Consider the following 17,485-nt stretch of genomic DNA (forward strand, 5'->3'; position numbering starts at 1 on the left):
TTTTTTTTTTTTTTTTTTTTTGAGTATACCGTCTGTGGTATCTTTGTCTCCCAGACAGATTTGGGAATGCAAGTGTCCTAGAAAATATAACAGGCTCTGCAGAGACTTGATCTGAGTTAGGGAAGTAGGTGACTCAACAGGACACTGTAATCTGGTTGGATTAGTGCTGTGAGAGAGGCAGTCAGAAGGAAGTTGCTCATCTCCTTTCATAGTCAAACAGAATTCCTCTAAGAGGTCAGAGGAAAGGTGGTTGTCTCATAGGGATCAATGAATTAAGAAAAGAGGAGGAGGCAGGGTACCACACAGAGAAAATGATGTACAGGAGGGCACATTTTCTGTCAATGCAGGAGGTCAGAACCTGCTGAGCAAATGCAGGCAGGGAAAGACCTTGGGCATGTAGAGGGCCAGAGCCCCTACAGTTTCCTTTACTATGATCCTACACCTTGAATGTCCAACCCTAGTGCTCCATTATATGTACATGGTGTCACTTACACTTTTTGCTGTAGGGTTTGATTCTTATGCTGGTAGTAGACTAGTACAAATCAAGATGTGTATAAAGAGCCCTTCTTTTTAAGGCACTCACTTTGGCAAGGTGGCAAAAGATAAGAAAGCATAGAATTCAAGCAATCTCTGCTATGTAGAATCCTGTATATGAGGAAACCCACAGAGGGCAAGACTCTGTTGGGATTACAAGGATCATAAAGAGAGGCCATAGTTCCTGAGGGAGTTTCAGAACAGTGCTTCGTCAATGGGAGCTTGAAGCTTTCAACTTTATGGTGTTGGAGATGGGTGAATGGAGCTGTTTCTGGGGCTGGGGATGTGATATGGGTGTCTTCTATCCACATGCTGAACAACTCATTGATTACTATGTAATCTCCATGTCATTTCACAGATGATTCAGTAACAAATATTTTCCCCCTTTTTTCTTTTCTTGCTATTGCAGGAAAGTGGATGTGTGCAGGAGAAGCCCTGGCTCGCATGGAGCCGTTTCTGTTCTTCACCACCATTTTACAGAATTTTAACTTGAAGGCTCTGGTTGACGTAAAGGACATTGATACAACACCAGTTGTCAGTGGATTTGGCCATGTGCCCCCTTTGTACCAGGGTCGTTTTATTCCTGTGTAAGAGGCAGACTCCCTATGGTCTCATCTGCGGTGTCTCCTCTGAGGGTCCTGTCTACTTCATTAGTGGTACTATAGTGGCTTTCAGTCACATTTTTCCATTCCCTTCCTACCCAGTGACCATCAAACCTCATTGAGCAGAATTCCTGGAGTCAATACACAGTTTCTCTCTCTGTTCTCTGTATTTTGTGACACTCCCATGCAGTACTTACATAGTAAGTGCTGATACTTAAATGGCTTAGTTACTATCAATACTATGTTTTCACTATAAACAGCAAAATCTTTAGAATATGACAATTCAGAATTATTTGTCTCCTGCATGTGCGAAATAAAAACAAATTTTGGACCAGTTCTTAGACTGTTTTCTTTCTTAGATATTTTCTTTATTTACATTTCTTTTTTTTAATTAAATATTTTCTTTATTTACATTTCAAATGTTATCCCCTTTCCTGGTTTCCCCTCTGAAAACCCCCTCCCTCTGTTCACCAACCCACCCACTCCTGCTTCCCTGTCCTGGTAGTCCCCTATACTGGGGCTTTGAGCCTTCTCAGGACCAAGGGCCTCTCTTCCCATTAATGTCCAACAAGGCCATCCTCTGCTACGTATGCAGCTGGAGCCATGGGTACTCTTTGGTTGGTGATTTAGTTCCTGGGAACCCTGGGGTTACTGGTTGGTTCATATTGTTGTTCCTCCTATGGGACTGCAAGCTCCTTCAGCTCCTTCAGTCCTTTCTCTAGCTTCTCCATTGGGAACCCTGTGCTCAGTCCAATTGTTGGATGAGAGCATCCACCTCTGTATTTGTCAGGTGTTGGCAGAGCCTCTCAGGAGACAGCTATATCAGACTCCTGTCAGCATGCACTTGTTGGCAACAGACTCTCTTTCTTATGGCATAATTCAAGGAAGAAGTAAAGAAAAACAAACTCTCAAGAGACCATATTTGTTTTCATAAAAATTTATACAGAAAAGGACCAAGATAATCCAAAAGCTCAGAATACCAAAAATGCAATTCACAGACCACATGAAACTCAAGAAGAAGGAAGACCAAAGTGTGGGTGCTTTGGTCCTTCTTAGAAGGGGAACAAAATACTCATTGGAGCAAATACAGAAACAAAATGTAGAGCAGAGATTGAAGGAAAGGCCAAGTAATGACTCTTCCACTTGAGGATCCATCCCACATACAGTCATCAAACCCAGACAATATTGTGGATGCCAAGAAGTGCTTGCTGACAGGAGCCTGATATAGTCCCCGAGAAGCTCTTCCAGAGCCTGACAAATAGAGAGGTGGATGCTGTCTGAACACAGGGTCCTCAATGGAGGAGTTAGAGAAAGGACCCAAGATGCTGAAGGGGTTTGTAACCCCATAAGAAGAACAACAATATCAATCAACCAGAGCTCCCAGGGACTAAACTACCAACCAAGGAGTACACGTGGAGGAACCCATGGCTCCAACCATTTATGTAGGAGAGGATAGCCTTGTCAGGCATCAATGGGAGGAGAGGCCCTTGGTCCTACGAAGTCTGGATGCCCCAGTATAGGGGAATGCCAGGACAGGGAAGCAGGAGTGGGTGGGTTGGTGAACAGAGGGAGGGGGGATGGGAGTGGGTTGTTGGGTGGGGGAACACCATCATAGAAGCAGGAGGAGGGGAGATGGGATAGGGAGTTTCTGGGGGGGATTTGGAAAGGGGATAACATTTGAAATGTAAATAAATGAAATATCCAATTAAAAAAAAGAAAAACATGATTGTTTTAAAGGGAGCTAACTATGTTTTAGAGCTATTAGATTTTAGGGTTATGTGAGTCAGGTACAATATAGCTGCTTCTCTTTGCCTTGGATAAAGAATTCACCTGTATTCACTCAAGCAATAAGCATTATATAGTAAACTCTGACACAGATTTTAATCCACAGCGAATGTAATTATTAACTAAATTCATGTTTATTTGAAAGTCCCAGCCTGAGTCATGAAATGTTGGCTCACAGAGCGTAGTTGATGCTGGTGAACCCAGTTGAACTGACGTCTGGAGAGAAGGGTGTAAGGTAGAGGGGACTTGGGTTCCAGCTTTACTGAACTATCCTCAGTCCATGTGACTCTCTAAGGCCCCGTTTCCTGAGCTCTGAAAAAGAAAGGGTTTTATCTCAGGCAAAGGTAGTTGAGGGACTCCACAGGGATATGTTTGGTGTGAAACCTCTGGAAATGAAACTATCAAAATCCCTTCAAAGATGACGAGTAGAACATTGCCTAACTCTCCCTCCTCGTCTCTGCAGGGGTGACATTTGTTCAGTTTTGTTTTGTTTTGTTTTGCTTTGTTTTGTTTTGTTTTGTTTTGTTTGGCTTTTCCTGGGTATATCAGAGTCAAATAAGGACTTCTATTTTGTGTGAAGTTGTTGTCCTAGGAACAAAATCAGGGAGCTGTACATTTGGAGTAATTAAAGATGGGGGGTTGATTTTGTTTGCTCTCTGGATAGCTTCAGTGAAAGGCATAGGTCTCCGCAAAGACCAACAGATCTTATTTCAAAGCTAAGTTCTTCCATGTATGAGGTACAATGTATAATGTGTATGGTATGCTCCCAGATTTCCTTTACCCATAAAAAATTAGAAACAAAATTTCCTGCTTTAAGTGTTTTGTGTTTTTTAGAGGGCATTTAATGGTAAAATAGACATATTTACTTAGTTAATTACTTGACACATGCTGGGTAAGCTAAAATGTGCATATTTCCCAAGTGGTGGCTTACATATGACGCAGAGGCAGTAGGGTCCTGAGTCTGTGGACAGTCTGAGATACTCGGCAGGGAAGAAACCAAATCATAGATGTATGAGTTATAGTACCTGTTTTTTTCTTTAGGCAACTCTCAGGTTGGTACAGAATGCTGAAATCTTGCATAAGATTTTCAGTCTCAAGGAGACTATCCTAGGTTTTGAGAAGCATCACTGACTAAATATTTTATAGACTAGGTATAAAATACATGGCTTGCCTTCAACCTCCTAAATTCCCAGCTGGTCAACAGTATAGGGCTGGAATGATTTTTTCACAAATAGTTTACTTCAGGTTCTGAGAAAATAACTCAGTTGGTAAAATATACACTGCAAGCATGAAGACTGGAGTTCAGTTCTGCCAATAGTCATGTAGTCATGTAAAAGCTGGGCTCTGTAGTACATGTCCGCAACCTCAGAGATGGTTGGGGTGGGGGCAGAAACAAGAGCATCCCCAAAGATCTCTTGCTTCACTGAGGAGTCCTGTCTCAATGAGAGAGAGAGAGAGAGAGAGAGAGAGAGAGAGAGAGGTGGAATCAAGGAAGACATCAAAAGTCAATCTCTAGCCTCCACATACACATGCATATGAACTCAAATGCATGCACACCAAGATGCACACATATTTATTTCATTGTAGGTTAATTCAGGCTTCAATATGCAACTGGAACTATGAAGGTATTGAAATCTGCCCTACTCCACATAAAAAAAGCACAACAACAACAGCAACAATAAAAGACTCATAACAATATCTGGGTTAAGTCCAACTCCAGACTAGCTCACCATGGTTGTTAAAATCGCCTCCCAGGAGATTGTAAAGAGCAGCTTCTTTTCACATTTGCTGCAGGCCAGAGTCCATTCAGAAGATAGATAAAACTGCACATAATTGATTGGTCACTTAGGTCTCAGAAGCACTGTTCAGTTGGCAGCTAGCATTATAAAAGCCCAGGGCTGCAAGCTCACAGGAGTCTCCCTGAGAAGAGAAAGCTGCCATGGATCCAGTCCTGGTCCTGGTGCTCACTCTGTCCTGTCTGCTTCTCCTCTCCCTCTGGAGACAGAGCTCTGAAAGAGGGAAGCTCCCCCCTGGCCCCACTCCTCTCCCAATTATTGGAAATATCCTTCAGATAGATGTGAAGGACATCAGCAGATCCTTCAACTATGTAAGTATCCTTCTTGCTATATAGTGGTTGAAAAGTAAGAATTATTCTCTGTTGTTAAGTAAGTGCATTTCTGGGGTTAAACTATGTTATCAGATGGCAAATGTGCACTGTGGATTTTCATATTTGGTTTCTCATTGTAGAAATGATTAAAAGAGAGAACATATTTGTCCAGGATAAGCATTTTTACAGTGTAAGATAAAACCATATAGCAGAGACAACAGCTACTTTTTCATTGTTTCATGATTCTTAGCTTCAATTTTCTGCATAAGGTAAAAGGTATTGGAACTATTTTTAGTATTTACTGGAGACATCATCTATGTACATGTTGTGTATTACCTTTAGGTTAGCCAACCAAAATAATTAAATTTCTTCAAAAAAGAAACAAGTTATGTCTGATATCAAGGAGTCTGAGTCAACATAAACATATGTGAAAGAAACAGTTCTAGTAAGGTCCAATGGGGCCTCAGTGCTTCTGTGCAAAGCTGCTGTCAGAGCTATGGATGAGCAGCATGGAAGAGATTGTCCTGTGGGATGCTGCATGTGCTGTTCTGCTTGCTGTCTGTTCCTTAGTCAGTCATATCAGGATTGCAGACAGCCTGGCATCACACTCAACTGGAGAGAGATTTCTCTGATTTTAGTAATATGAAAATATTTTAAAATTAATTAATTAATTAACATCCCCAATGCTACCCTGTTCCCGGTCCCTGATCACAGAATTCCTCCCCCATGCTCCCTCCCATTTACTTCTGAAAGGGTGCCTCCCTAGGTATACCCTCACCCTGGTGCGTCCTCTCCCATGGAGGCCAGACAAGGCAGCCCTGTGCTACATATGTGCCTGGGCCACAGACTTGTATATGCTCTTTGGTTGGTGTCTCAGTCTCTGGGAGCTTCCAGGGGTCCAGGTTAGTTGACACTGTTGGTCTTCCTGTGCGGTTGCCATCCCCTTCAGGACCTTCAATCATTCCCTTAACTTGTCTGTCCATAGGGGTGCCTGACCTCAATCCAATGCTTGGCTGTGTGTATCTGCATCTGTCTCAATCAGCTGCTAGTAGAGTCTCTCAAGTTATATTAGGCTCCTGTCTGCAAGCACAGCATAGCATCACTAATAGTGTCAGAGATTGATGCCTGTTCATGGGATGGGTCTCATGTTGGGTCAGTCTCTGTTTGGCCATTTCTTCAGTCTGCTGCATTTTTGTCCCTGCATTTCTTTTAGATAGGACCAATTCTGAGTCAAAAAATTTGAAGGTGGGTTGGTGTCCCTATCCCTCTACTGGGGGTCCTGTCTGTCTCCTGGAGGCGATCGCCCCACTGTTGGGCGTTTCAGCTAAGGTCACCCACATTGACTCCTGGGAGCTTCCTAGGGAGAGTTTTCAAATGATAGGTTTTCAGTATTTATCATAGGGTGACTGAGTGACCCTGTGAGAAGAGCTCAGCAGAATCCTGAAGCAAAGTCCTTCATAGTTGAGTATTTGTTTCAGTGTGGACACAGGGGACTGGTTTGTGCTAGTCTGCCAGCTTGAAGTCGAACAGCTTGAGGGGGAAGTGAGCATGATTATGGGAAAGCAGAAATAAGATTCAAAGTTAAGTCTTAGAATTGGGAGGGTTGCAGCTCAATACCACACCAGCCTTGAGACAAGTTTGTTTTCCTTAGCCTTTGTATACTTTACAGTACCATGGGAAACATAGCCACAAGCTAACAGAAATAATTGCTGAAATATAAGACATCTCTCCCCATCCAAAAGACACCCTAGTCTTTCCACCAAGGTCAATACAATAGAATCTTCAGCTTCTCATTGTGAGCCTCAAGTATTCCTCCTGTTATCATTCTACTCCTCATCAGGTCAGGAAATCTGTAGGGTTGTGAGCCCAAGTCCACTCCACCGTTGGGTACAGTTGCTTGGGGAGGCTCACGATACCTTCAGGCTGTAGGGAAGCACTGAGATACCACTCTGGGGGTGGGAAAGTGCAGTCTGAGGCATGAGAAAGCTGGAGCTGGTTCAGGGTCCCCAGGCCTGCTGTGGCTGGGGCTGTGGGGTTCTCAGGCTCTTGGACATCCAGGCACCACTGAGAGTTGCAGAAGACCAGAGAACAGAGTTGGGGCCAATAGGCTGCATCTAGTCTGGGGTCGGGATGGGGTGGGGAGGGAGAAGAGAGCCTCTGGCTGGTCCCCACAGTGATAATTCTTGGCTTGATGGTGATCATGACTGGGAGTGCAGAGAGGCCTTCTAGGGGAGACTAACTGGGGTAAAGGCCTTCTCCATGGCTCCGCACAGTGGATATCAATGAAAAGAGATAGTCCATGGTTCTGAACAGTTTATTGTCTTGGTAGATAATGAGTGCTTAAAACCATTCCCACTTCTCAGGGTGGGCCTGAGATTAAATACCCTTTGCAGGGAGGATTGTCTGAGAAGAGAAGCTTTGGCAATGCCTGGGCGTCTAGGTACTGCATTAGCATGGAGAACTCTGTTTTGAGCCTACTTGACTGTGGTCATGGCTCTTTTCTTTTTGTGTTGGTCTGAGATGTTAAGGATGCCTCATCTTCATATAGAAGGGCTTAGAATGTAGCCCTTACATGACTAATAGTCACAAATCTATGGGTGGTTGTTGCTACATGACTTGGGCCTGGTGCTGGGAACAGGCGAAGCTCCTACCATCCCATCAAGGTCTCTAGTGCTTCAAGCCTTTAGCTTGAGTTTACCAGGCTTCCTTTCATGATCCACCACCCTGTAGAAATCTGCCAAAAGACCCTGATCCACCTTGACTCTGCCTAGCAGGTAAAGTTTTCTTTTTTCTTTTTTCTTTTTCTCTCTCTCTGCTTCAGAGAAATGGCAAAAGGCTCCCCACACTGGTTCATTGCTCAAGTATCAGAGATTCACTGAAAAGGGTTTCAAATCTGAGTGTTGAATTTTTACCCATGGGAAAATTAAATGAATTTGAGATTCTTTTAACCTCAGTGTCTTTATCTGTAAGTTTACAGTTAAACTTCCTTCAAAGTGTCACAGTTTGGACAGTTTGCACATTGGTTTGTCTGGAAATCTTTTGGTAAACAAGATACATGCTGCATGTGAAAGTTATAGCAAACAGCTTTTTATGTATTGAATCTAAATTTGAAGTTGGGTTGGCAGACAACAGATGTGGACAGTAAGATGCTCATATCAGCCTAGATTCTTCTTCTGTTACTTATAATTTCTTTCTTATTTGCAGTTCTCAAAAGTCTATGGTCCTGTGTTCACTCTGTACTTTGGTTCAAAGCCTACTGTAGTGGTACATGGATACGAAGCAGTGAAGGAAGCCCTGGATGACCTTGGAGAGGAGTTTTCTGGGAGGGGCAGTTTTCCAATTGTTGAAAGAACAAACAATGGTCTGGGTAAGTGTGCATGTATGCACATGCATGTTTATGCATGTGTATGCTGAGCAGGGATCATAGCAACTAGACAGGAAAGTTCCTTAGGCAGTATCTTAGGGTTTTACTGCTGTGAACAGACACCATGACCAAGGTAACTCTTCAGGATACCATTCAATTGGGGACTGGCTTACAGGTTCAGAGGTTCAGTCCATTATCATCATGATGGGAGCAAGGGGGTGTCCAGGTAGGCATGGTTCAGGAGCAGCTGAGAGTTTTCTCTCTTCATTTGAAGGCCATTAGAAAAAGACTGACTTCCAGGCAGCTAAAACAAGGGTCTTAAAGCCCACACTCACAGTGACACATTTCCTCCAACAAGGCCACACCTACTCCAACAATGCCATATGCCAAATAGTGCCACTCCTGGGGCCAAGTATAGTCAAAAAACCATAAGCAAGGAGCTAAGTGGCAGTCAGAGTCCCGTTCTCTCTATTGTCTGGGGTCTCCCTTCTAGTTTCCATTTCCTGTTCTGGTAGGGGTCATTTTCAGCAATGGAACAAAATGGAAGGAGCTTCGGCGCTTCTCACTTATGACCTTGAGGAATTTTGGGATGGGGAAGAGAAGCATCGAGGATCGCATTCAAGAGGAAGCATCCTGTCTTGTGGAAGAGCTAAGAAAAACAAACGGTGGGTACCTGCTTGCCTGGCTCTTCTTCTACATGCTCTTTCCAACACTGCAATGGTAGCCAGCTATTTCTGGGTAGTGGTTGTTAGCTCTCATGCTCGTGTCCAAGGACAGAGCTTTGCTTGTCTGTCTTCATGTCTGTAAGTGCTGATTGTGACTATATAATTGTCATATAATCCCATTCTGACCCAGTTGCTTTCAGAACAGAATATTATGAAGATAGAAAGTGTTAAGCCACTTTTTAGAATGGGGACAGAGAGGGGTAAGATGTAGCTACTAGAATTTCCTGGAATCATGGATCCACAAGGATTTACCACTGGAGGAATCAGATTTTAATAAGGCATACAAGATTAGGTTTTAGTTGTTGTGCCCAGAGATTGAGTTACCATTGTTTCTGAACTGAGTTTGTGTTGCATTTGTGTGTGGCTTGTTTGGGTTCAAGAGACAAAGATATGGCAGCAAAGTATGGGTTTGCCAGATGTGCACCTCAAAGGCTATGGGGAACTTGAAGCATGGGGTTGGTGTGGTAGTGACCCGCCAGTGAGAATCTATCAAGCTTGGTGGAGAGATTGTGGAGTTCAGAGTCAGAATCTCCACTAGATAAAAACAGGTCGGCCATTGTCTGCCAGTGCATGACCAGCCAGGCCACTGGGGCAGAGGCACAAGCTCAGGTTGTGCAGTTCTAACTTTTTAAAAATATTTCCTGCAACAGGTGGCGCCCAACATGAGGACGGGCATGAATCCATTAGAAATTTAAGATTATTAGCCTGAGAGTTACAGTCTTATTTTATTTTATTTTTTTGCCGGATGATTGGCTGGGTGGTGCTAAAAAACGAGTTATGTGACTCAAGTGCAAGGAAAGTTTAAACAAAGACACTGCTAACATTGCTGAGGTCCCCTGCTGTGAGAAAGTACAAACTGCTCTGAGAGAGAAAAAGAATGAAGTTGGCTGCTCTAGGCAGAGAGCCAAACCACAAGATGGTATAAGATTACTTGCCTCAAAGGATACTCATCTGCCTAACATGGTCTACATGGGAATCTTGAGTGTCTTTTCCTACTTGGCAAGATAGGAAAGGCCTAGTATTGGCACATACAGTATTTTAGTTTACCTCATTTGTTTTGGATTGTTTTAATTTGAGCTAGGATAGGGAATATTAGTCACTGACTCCAGAGTAGAGAGTGCAGTGATAATCACTGCCTCCTTTGAACAGGTATTAATAAAATATGTCTGTGGCTCTGGGCAGAGAGCCAAATGGAAAGATGGGTATAGATTGTTTAACCAGGAAACTCATATTCTACTAATGTGGTTTACATGAGTGTCTTGAGTATCTTTTCCTGCTTGGCAAGATAGGAAAGGCCTAAGTATAGTCACATACAGTATCTTAATTTACATCATTTGTTTTAGATTGTTTTGATTTTCAAAATGGGTGTGATGTTGAGTTTTGTGGTTATATTATTCCTCTGGTAGAGAAGGTCAAAATAAACGTCTTTTTCTGGTTACTGGCAAAAGGATATGCTGATTTGGGAGAAAGGCTTTGTCTTTGTGTTTTTAGAAAAGGTGATTAAGGTCTATACACCTTCTAGAGTAAAATGAGCAAGATTTAATAGCAGGAGACCCACAGAGAACTAGAATCTAGAGAATCAAACAAAAGGCTTATCTTGATGATCCTAAAATTTTGTTCTGAGATTTGTATTTTACAGAATATACAGCCTTGGTGAGTCTTCTTGTCAGACATGCTGAACTCACCTGCTTGAACTCCTGATGTCTTGAACTTTCAGATGGATCTAGTTAGGACACAGACATCAGAGACTAATACAATCAGTGTGGCCTTCTTAAGGCCAGCCAACTCCCCCATTTCCCCTACCCTTCCCCCCACTCAAAATACCTCACATCCATATTCAGCTTGAAGAAGTTATGAAGAGTCGTCAACCCAGTTCCCTGGGCTTTGGGGCTGGAGAGGGTTATTAGTAGGTTGTCTTTCTAGGGAATGAAGAAATGGTAATATTGGAATAGGGAGAAATAGCTAGAATTGATTGCATAGCCATAATCTCTTTTGGTAGAAATCTTGCCACAGACAGACCTCACTTTGGTCCCCAATCTGTGTGAAACTGGGTCTCTTGGTTGCAGGTGAGCGAGGATTCAGCAAATGAGTGACAGGCAGTCCACATGAGAGAGGGTGTAGAACTGAGTGCATTCTCATAAAGTGAACACCAGTGTTATAAAGTACAGAGAACAAAGGGGTAGGATGTCACAGTAGGTGAAGTACATTGAAGTTACTTGACACAAAACAGAGGGATGACTTCAAAGGGACTTATCTTAACTGTAATGTTTACAGTTAAGATAAAGCAGTTCTGCCTAGGGTCAGCTAAAGACAGGTAAGGATTTCATACAATTTGTGCTACTCCTTTGAGCCTTGTGAAAGCTATCACCAGGGGATTCTGCACCAGTGGACCTTCTCATGAATAATGCAATACCACAAACCCCCTATTTCCTAGGCCTTGGTAAATACTGAATTCCGAGCTCCTGGCTTTGAGGAATTTTTAGGACTTTGGAACACTGGTGGGAACTTTACCTATGGTAAAAATTCAATCTTTAGAGGCATTAATAATACTGAGAGAGAGCATACACCATACTAACATGCAGATAGGGTTCGTGTATATAGATTATTGGAAATGCCAGGACTCTAGGAGGCTGAGTCTCCTTGAGACNCTTTTTCCTCAGGACTCCTCCAGGTTTTTAGACCTGATGTGAGTCACTACTAGAGTGGGTGTGGCAAAATCTCTTTAATTGTTACTAAGCTGAAGTCATGATTTCTTAAATGGTACATAATTCATTCTGTTGCAAAATCAAGGGTTTCATTGGTATAAATTTACTCTATTGGTACAAAATTTTATTAGTACAAAGAATAGACCCAGTCCTTCTTAATTGTTATTTTAATCTGATCTGAGATGTTTAAGCCTGTGAGTTTAGAGCCAAATAGCAAATTCATGGCTCTGAGTTTATTGTTAGGGTGTTTTCAACATTTCTAAATAGGAAGAGCTAAGAGTAGTTAACAGACAACAGTCCAGACTACTTTATATAGATAGTTGGTTTTCAAAGACGTCAGAAATCCACACAATGTGACATTTAATGTTATTTATTCACTTGTTGTTGAGACTAGTCTGCTCTTGACAGCTTTCCTTTTTTGGATTCAAAGAAGAAATTGAGCATCAATGGAGTTGCTTCAGTTGTGGCAAGACAGCCACTAGGCAAAAATGGCCTCTTTTCATCTACAGACATAACACTGTCCAAAGAAAGGACACAATTTCAGGTTAGGACAGCTTGATTCTGCCAAGACAGAGTAGGTTAGTCCTTAATACCTTGTTTCTCTAGGTCTGTCAGATGACCCTGGCCAGAAGGCTGAAGACCGATGCTCCAGCGTTTTGAAGTAAGGGACTGTCCAGGTGATCAGCAGTCTCTATAAATTGGCTAACTTTTGGAAGCTGTGTTAGGCTTCTTATATATTCTCAGTTAATATCAGTCATTCTTGGATTTCTGGCGGGGTTGAAAAACTACTTATAGTTTCAACCCAGGCTATTTACTTTGAGAGAATAGATTTGAGAGGATGATTTTTAAATGGCATACTATCGAAAGCCAGGACATAAGTCAAGGTAGAATCATAAGTCTTTTAATTTATAGTAGAAGACAATGTTCTATCTTAATGACATAAATGGTGGACTGGGTGTTAGGTCTATCTTATACTTTATAGACTACAGCATGGTAATAGTTGCGTTCTATATTTGAGAGAAAGTTTTTGTTTTTTATTAGAACAGAAAGGTGGAAGTGTTGTGGATGGGCCTGGTGTTGTTCTTGTGAACCAATCTCCTAATGAATAAAGGAGCCAATCACTGGGCAAGTAGGCGAGACTTCTGATTTGGTCAGAAGAAGAGAGGAAGCAGGGGAGAGTTAGCTCCTGTTTGGAATGGGGACAGAGAGGGGTAAGATGTAGCTGCTAGAGTTTCCTGGTATCATGGCAGATTGGTAAGGATTTGCCACTGGAGGAGTCTGATTTTAATAAGGCTTACAAGATTAGGTTTTAGTTGTTGTGCCCAGAAATTGAATTGCCATTGTTTCTGAATAACAACAAAAATGTGTTAAGCCTCATTAAAAATTCATGCAGGGTAACATTTTCCTGTAGTGTCATTGTGACTTTATTATTTAGAATATTTCCTTGGACACTATTTGTCAAGTGTACATGGTATGATTGAGCTCATCATATTTTCATGGAAGATGAGAAAGTGACGTGTTTTGTCATCAAGGTATTCTATATCTGTTTTGGCAGCTTTAGTGACACAGTGACACATATTTGCTTCAAGACCCATGCCTGCAACTTCTGCCAGTAATAATGCTTATCATATTTTTATTTTCTTTTGTGTTTATCCAGTAAACAAAGGGCTGTTTAAAAGTTGTCAGGTGGTTACTTGATATTAATAACTATTTGCTATGGTTTTTCATATCTCTTGAGTAAATATGTACTATGATGAATTCTGCTACTATTTAACAAGTTTGACATTATTTATTTAACTGTATTTCAACTACTATTAACTCTACCCTATCTTCTGCTAATTGTAAATTAGCTTTCAGTCTGTCCTTTGTAATTTGCTTATTAGCTATGTTTTAGTTTTCTCTAAACTCTTTTTGATTCATAGATGTCTTCCAGATCTTGGGAGGGACCTCTCCAGGTTTAGCTATTTCCTAGACATAGAAAGCATGCCTTTGATTTTTCAACCAGTCCATTCTATCAAATGTTTTCTTTATCAAATTCACAAATGGCAGTCCTGTGTTTTCTTTGCTCCAGGTCACATGACAGCAAGATGTGGGATCCATAAGGTCATCCAGATCCCACTGACATTACTCTCAATAAAGTTCACTCAGTGTTTCTACCCTGCCTCATGCCTTCCTCCTGTGCAAGATTTAATGTGGTTTCTTGAACTCTCCTTTCTCCTGCCTGCAAGCCAACACTGATGTTCTCCCTGAGTGACCCTATGTGGAACTGTGTGTCTCCTCTTGGGCTCTGTAACCACCAGTCTTTCCCATGATTCTCATCTGATTTGCTGCCCTTTACATATCTAGATAAAAAGGAAGTTCTGGGTGCATCTTAAAACACTGAATTTTTGGCTTGGAACATTTATTATAACTATTGTCAAAGTGAATTTGATTTTTCAGCTTGGGTTCCAAGTTACCCCAAGTTTAATTATCTTCCCTAAATGTAAAAAGAAATTAGAAATCTAATGAAATTTTGATATTTATTTATTTTTAATTTTACTTTATGTGAATGAGTATCTTGCCTGCATGCAAGTGTGTGTGTCCTGTAAAATCCCAGTTGCATACACACACACACACACACACACACACACATTTGTAGTTGTCAAGATACAATGACATTTGCAAGCTACGCAGGCACACACTTTTCACTCTTTACATATATTTCATTTTATTGTATCTATGATATGAATTTGAGGACTTATTGATGACTCAATTAAAAACTGTTTTTGAGACAGCATCTCACTCTGTAACCCAGAATTTGTTCCGGAGCTTGTTGTACTCTCATCCTGAAGGGCAGGGAATCCAGATTGTTATACCATACTGTCTGAATCACCACTATTTTATTTAAATATGACAATGCAAAATTAACATTTCTTCAGCTTTTATTTCTTATGCTCAAATTGACTTAAATAACAGTCAAATTAAAAAAAAAGTATAGACCCTATTAATGACTATATAGGACAATAACCCAGGATTTCAGTAGAAGGTAGGCTTTATCTAAATAAATTCAAGCTATATTTCTGGTGACTAGGGACACAAAATTCTATATTTTTTCTTTTTCAATGTTGAAATGAAGGAATTAAAGGGCTCCACTTATTAATGTAATCTCTGTACTTGTCCCATCTGAATTTTCATTTGAAATTAATTTCACCTTTATTTTAGGTAAACAAATCTATAAGAATTGGTGCTTGTGTTTTGTTACCCCCTCTTTTTAAAATTGATCTAGGTATTTCTGTTCTTTTAAATTGGTTCTGATGAATGTTGCATTTCCTGTAATCTTTTTCTCCTTTGTAGTCTTCTCTCTGGCTGTGGTGGACATGACTCCTTCAGATATTCACTGGGCATAAAGTATTTCCAGGTTGCTATTTTCTCCCTTAATTGCATAGCAATTGCAAAGGGAGATGAGGTTTTACATTGAAAACATGAATTGTTATGTGTTCTTAAAAGTGGTAATGTGAGTATCAACATCTGTATTGGTCAGGTGCTGGTAGAACCTCTCAGGGAACAGCCGTACCCAGTTCCTCTTAGCAAGCACTTCTTGTCAACAGCAATAAAATAAAAAAGCCATTATTTTAAAAAAAAGATTGGTAATGTATAGCCTGGCAGTGGTGGCCCACACCTTTAGTCCCAACACTCGGGTGGTAGAGGGAGATGGATCTCTATGAGTTTGAGGTCAGCCATGTCTACAGAGAGAGTTCCAGGACAGTCCAGGCTACACAGAGAACCTTTGTCTCCAAAAAGCAACAACAAAAATGTGATTATGTATTTTCTTAGAACTTAACTTAGAATATGTACACAAAGAGTGATGTTTACACAGGGAGCAACTGTTAAAGATTTAGCCAATGATTGTTAAGCAAGCTAGGACTAAAGAATCAGTGGTGTTCTAATTGGAATCATGTGGAAGTTCTTGCCAATATGGTAATTTCTGTGCCAATACTTCCTTAGGGATTCTAAAATAATTTTTATTTTAGTCTAAGGATAAAGATGTTTACATGGGTGTATTAATGGTATTTAACACTGTAAATACTTTTACACACATACTTTAATGGTAGTTTAAACTGTTTTCAATCCTTCAGGTTCACTCTGTGATCCCACATTCATCCTGAGCTGTGCTCCCTCCAACGTGATCTGTTCAGTTATTTTCCACAATCGTTTTGATTATAAAGATGAGAATTTTCTTAACTTGATGGAGAAATTCAATGAAAACTTTAAAATCTTGAACTCCCCATGGATGCAGGTGAGTCAAATACATTCTCTTCACAGGAAATCGTGTACGATTATTTCTCTATCAAATTAAAAAAATTTAATATACATATTTTTATTTATTAATTATTTTATTTGTTTACACTTCAAATGTTAGTCCCCCTTCTTGGCCTCCCCCCCACAAACCCTCTTCTCCTCCCCTTTGCCTCTATGAGGGTGTTCTCCCACCCACCCACCCTCTCCCACCCTACCCCTCTAGCATCCCCCTACACTGGGGCATCAAACCTCCATAGGACCAAGTGCCTCCTCTCCCATTGATATCAGATAAGGTGATCCTCTGCTACCTATGTATCTGGAGCCATGGATCCCTCCCTGTACATTCCTTGGTTGATGGTCTAGCCCCTGGGAGCACTGGGTGGTCCAGCCAGCTGATGTTTTTCTTCCTATAGGGGGTTGAATCACCCTCAGCTCCTTTAGTTTTTCCACTATCTCCCCGACCAGGGTCCTTGAGCTCAGTCTGATGGTTGACTCCAAGCATCCACATTTGTATGAGTTGCTGGCTAAACCTCCCAAGGAGCAGCCACACCGGGTTCCTGTCAACAAGTGCTTCTTTGTAACAGCAACAGTTGGTGTCATCAGACAGGATGGATCCCCAGGTGGAACAGTCCCCAGATGGTCCTACTTTTAGTCTCTGCCCCATTTTTTGTCCCTGTTCTTCTTTTGTATAGGAACATTTCTGGGTTAAAAACTTTGAGATGAATGTGCAGCCCTATCCCCTGACCAGGGGCTGTGCCTACCTACTGGAGGTGGTCTCTACAGGTTCTATCTCCCCTTCTTTACTAAAATCATTCCCATGGGGTCCAGGGAAGCTCTCATTTCCTGGGCATCTGGGACCCTCCAGTGGCTACCCCCAGTTCCTCATCTGCCATGCTACATATTTTTATTTGATTTCCTGAACCTCTGAACCTCTCTCCTGTCCTCTCCAGTACCTGATACTCCCCGCTTATTTCCTCTTCCCCTCTCCTTCCCAAATTCCCCCCTCCTTCCAACTCCCTCAGTCATCCTGTTCCCCCCTCAATGCAGAACTGAAGCATCCATATTTGGGTCTTCCTTCCTCCTAAGCTCCATATGGTCTGTGGGTTGTATTATGGACATTGTGAATTTTTGAGCTATTATCCACTTATTAATGAGTACATGTCATATATGTTATTTTATGTCTGGGTTACTTCACTCAGGATGATATTTTCTTTCTTTTTTTTAAGTCTATAAAATAGCTTTTTATTAGTAAAAATACAAAATTATCTATCAGAACCTGTTTTTTTTTATTATGATAGTTCTGTGTTTTTAAAACTTATTTTATTAGATATTTTCTTCATTTACATTTCAAATGCTACCCCAAATGTCCCCTATACCCTCCCCCC

General features: G+C 41.4%; 2 protein-coding genes across 2 annotated transcripts in view; both read left to right on the forward strand.

Annotated features, from left to right (window-relative positions):
* LOC110333390 (cytochrome P450 2C11-like) overlaps window positions 1-1,125 on the forward strand; it is a 24,562-nt gene extending 23,437 nt beyond the window's left edge. Inside the window, 1 exon segment of the mRNA XM_021215013.1 lies at window positions 944-1,125. Coding sequence (XP_021070672.1) covers window positions 944-1,125 — 182 coding nt within the window.
* Window positions 1,126-4,825: 3,700 nt separating this feature from the next.
* LOC110318652 (cytochrome P450 2C55) overlaps window positions 4,826-17,485 on the forward strand; it is a 37,685-nt gene continuing 25,025 nt past the window's right edge. The window contains exons 1-4 of the mRNA XM_021193844.2: window positions 4,826-5,028; window positions 8,233-8,395; window positions 8,908-9,057; window positions 15,938-16,098. Coding sequence (XP_021049503.1) covers window positions 4,861-5,028; window positions 8,233-8,395; window positions 8,908-9,057; window positions 15,938-16,098 — 642 coding nt within the window. The 5' untranslated portion in view covers window positions 4,826-4,860. The remainder of the gene's footprint in view (window positions 5,029-8,232; window positions 8,396-8,907; window positions 9,058-15,937; window positions 16,099-17,485) is intronic.

The sequence above is a fragment of the Mus pahari genome, chromosome 1, assembly GCF_900095145.1.
Source record: "Mus pahari chromosome 1, PAHARI_EIJ_v1.1, whole genome shotgun sequence".
Classification (NCBI taxonomy): Eukaryota; Metazoa; Chordata; class Mammalia; order Rodentia; family Muridae; genus Mus; species Mus pahari.